General features: G+C 36.8%; 1 protein-coding gene across 1 annotated transcript; it reads left to right on the top strand.

The window, feature by feature from the left end:
• Positions 1 to 1622: 1622 nt before the first annotated feature.
• LOC106798165 (uncharacterized) lies at positions 1623 to 2159 on the top strand. Its single transcript, XM_014774134.2, has one exon. It carries the CDS (start codon positions 1623 to 1625, stop codon positions 2157 to 2159), a length of 537 nt encoding a protein of 178 aa, XP_014629620.1.
• Positions 2160 to 2242: the final 83 nt, after the last annotated feature.

Below are 2242 nucleotides of genomic sequence, written 5' to 3' on the forward strand. Positions count from 1 at the left end.
AGCTGGAGAAAGGCTTTGCCCAACCCTACAACTATTGGTCTGGTAATTTATCAACAACATTTTTTGATTAGGGTAGCAGTGCAGGGTTATTGTATTCTATTTAGATTGGCACCTGATTCGTAGGACCTATGGTTTTTCTAGTCTGCTGGTTTCTACCTTGTATATTTAGTACCTCTGGTACTCATAGTTATTAATACAAATTATAATTTTGTTGATAAAAAAAAAGATAATACAAGAGAGAGAGAAGGGCAGTGGCAGTCACAACATATATATAGAGAAGGGCAGCAGATAAAATTACAAAAACATTGAACACTAACAATGAACAAGTTCTGGGAGTTTAAATCACAGTAAATACTTCAAAGATATCAGTCCAATGAAAGAAAGGTCATGTAGAGAGGCATGAACATATCAGTCCAATGAAAGAAAGGTCATGTAGACAGGCATAGCATAAGTTACAAATATACCAGTAATGCATACAACAACAATTTCAAATTAGTTTTCAAATCAAAGATATAAATACCTGAGTTCGAGGCTTCAAAGATATAATCAAAGCGCTTCCACAGCAACACCAATTAGCAGTAGTAAATGATAACCCTAAAAAAAACCATACAGAAATTAGCCACAGTGTATTTAAAGCCTTTTATCAACAATATGACTCTCACTTCATGGTGATACATTGACTCTCAAAAGACATTATACTGAGAGTGTATTTAAAGCCTTTTTCAGCAATGTGCATCTTTTTCCACAAAATGAGGAAAAGACCTCTCTCAATGCACAGTGCTGGCTATGGTGAAGTAGTTAAAGTCTGATGCACAGGTCAGGCACCACTGATGATCTATTATAGGAGGTAACAGTCGGTTACATGAAAATTATAAAATTTGCAAATGAGGATCTCCTATGTTCATCCTATACTGTTCATTTGTCTTCTTCCAAAGACATTACCTCTGAATCCTTTCTATCACATTCAACATAAACTACACTGATTTCAAAGTACCAAGTTTGATTTGTAAGAAAAATAAGTTCAGAATACAACTTTGTAAGAAAATTTCAATTCATTCTCAGTCCTTCTATCAAACAGTTCATGGACAATTTTTTAAGAATACATATCATACTTCTATCGAGTCAAACTAAAGCAATAACTAATTAATTTAATCAAACAGGGACCAATTTAGATGTGAATCATTGAAGGTAGATGATGGCATTCAAAGAATGATAGCACCGGTTCAAATTTTAAGAAGAAGAAAAAAACAATTATACTATATTTCAATTATAGACAATAACAGAGTAGAACACAAGAAAGAGGTGTTACTGGATATGGGACTCATGATTTAAATGGGGACACAAAACCACAAGGACCAGAGAGAGTGAATTATTATGCGCAGAAAGACTTTCTCTGGGATAAGCAATTTCTCCTCTTGGTGGTTTGACTTTCTCTGGGATAAGCAATTTCTCCTCTTGGAAAGGCTTGGAAGAGGGTCCTCCTAAGCAGACTTTCTCCTCTTGGTGGTCTGACTTAAGATCAATTATTCAACACAGTAGTATGGCTACTGTCAATAAGCAATTTTTTTGGAAACTGGGCAGTGGTGATCAAATTTTATTTTGGGAAGACTTATGGGTGGGAGATGGAACTATTCTTAGAGACAAATACCCAGAACTATATCAAATATCATCTCAAAAACTTCAGACAGTGGCAAGCATGGGGATTTTTGGAGAAACTGGCTGGGAGTGGAAATTCTCTTGGAGAATATATCTTTTTTGACAATGAATTGGGGGGAGCCTCAGCTTTTATTGACCAGACTGCAGCAATAAGTACCAATGCAGCCTTGATGGATTCTTGGGTGTGGGGAGCTGAACCAACGGGGATCTTTTCTACAAATTATGCTTATAATTGTATCAGACCTGATCAACTATTCTATCAGCCAAATAGTGGCTTCAGACAGCTATGGGAAATCAAAATCCCCCCCACAGCTTTATCCTTTTCTTGGAGATTACTCTGGGATAGGCTTCCTTCTAAGGAAAACCTAATCAGGAGGCAGATTGTCCTTCAAAATGACCTTTGCCCCTTCTGCCAAAGCCAAGTCGAATCTGCTTCCCACCTATTTTTCACTTGTCATAAAGTTATGCTTTTGTGGTGGGGAATTCAACTCATGGGTGAATGAAGATAGAGTTCTACACAATAAGCCTATGGATAACTTTCTTCAGCACTGCTCATTGGCTGGCTTGAGGAATTCCAACAGAAGGA

This window comes from Glycine max, chromosome 3 (assembly GCF_000004515.6).
Source record: "Glycine max cultivar Williams 82 chromosome 3, Glycine_max_v4.0, whole genome shotgun sequence".
Classification (NCBI taxonomy): Eukaryota; Viridiplantae; Streptophyta; class Magnoliopsida; order Fabales; family Fabaceae; genus Glycine; species Glycine max.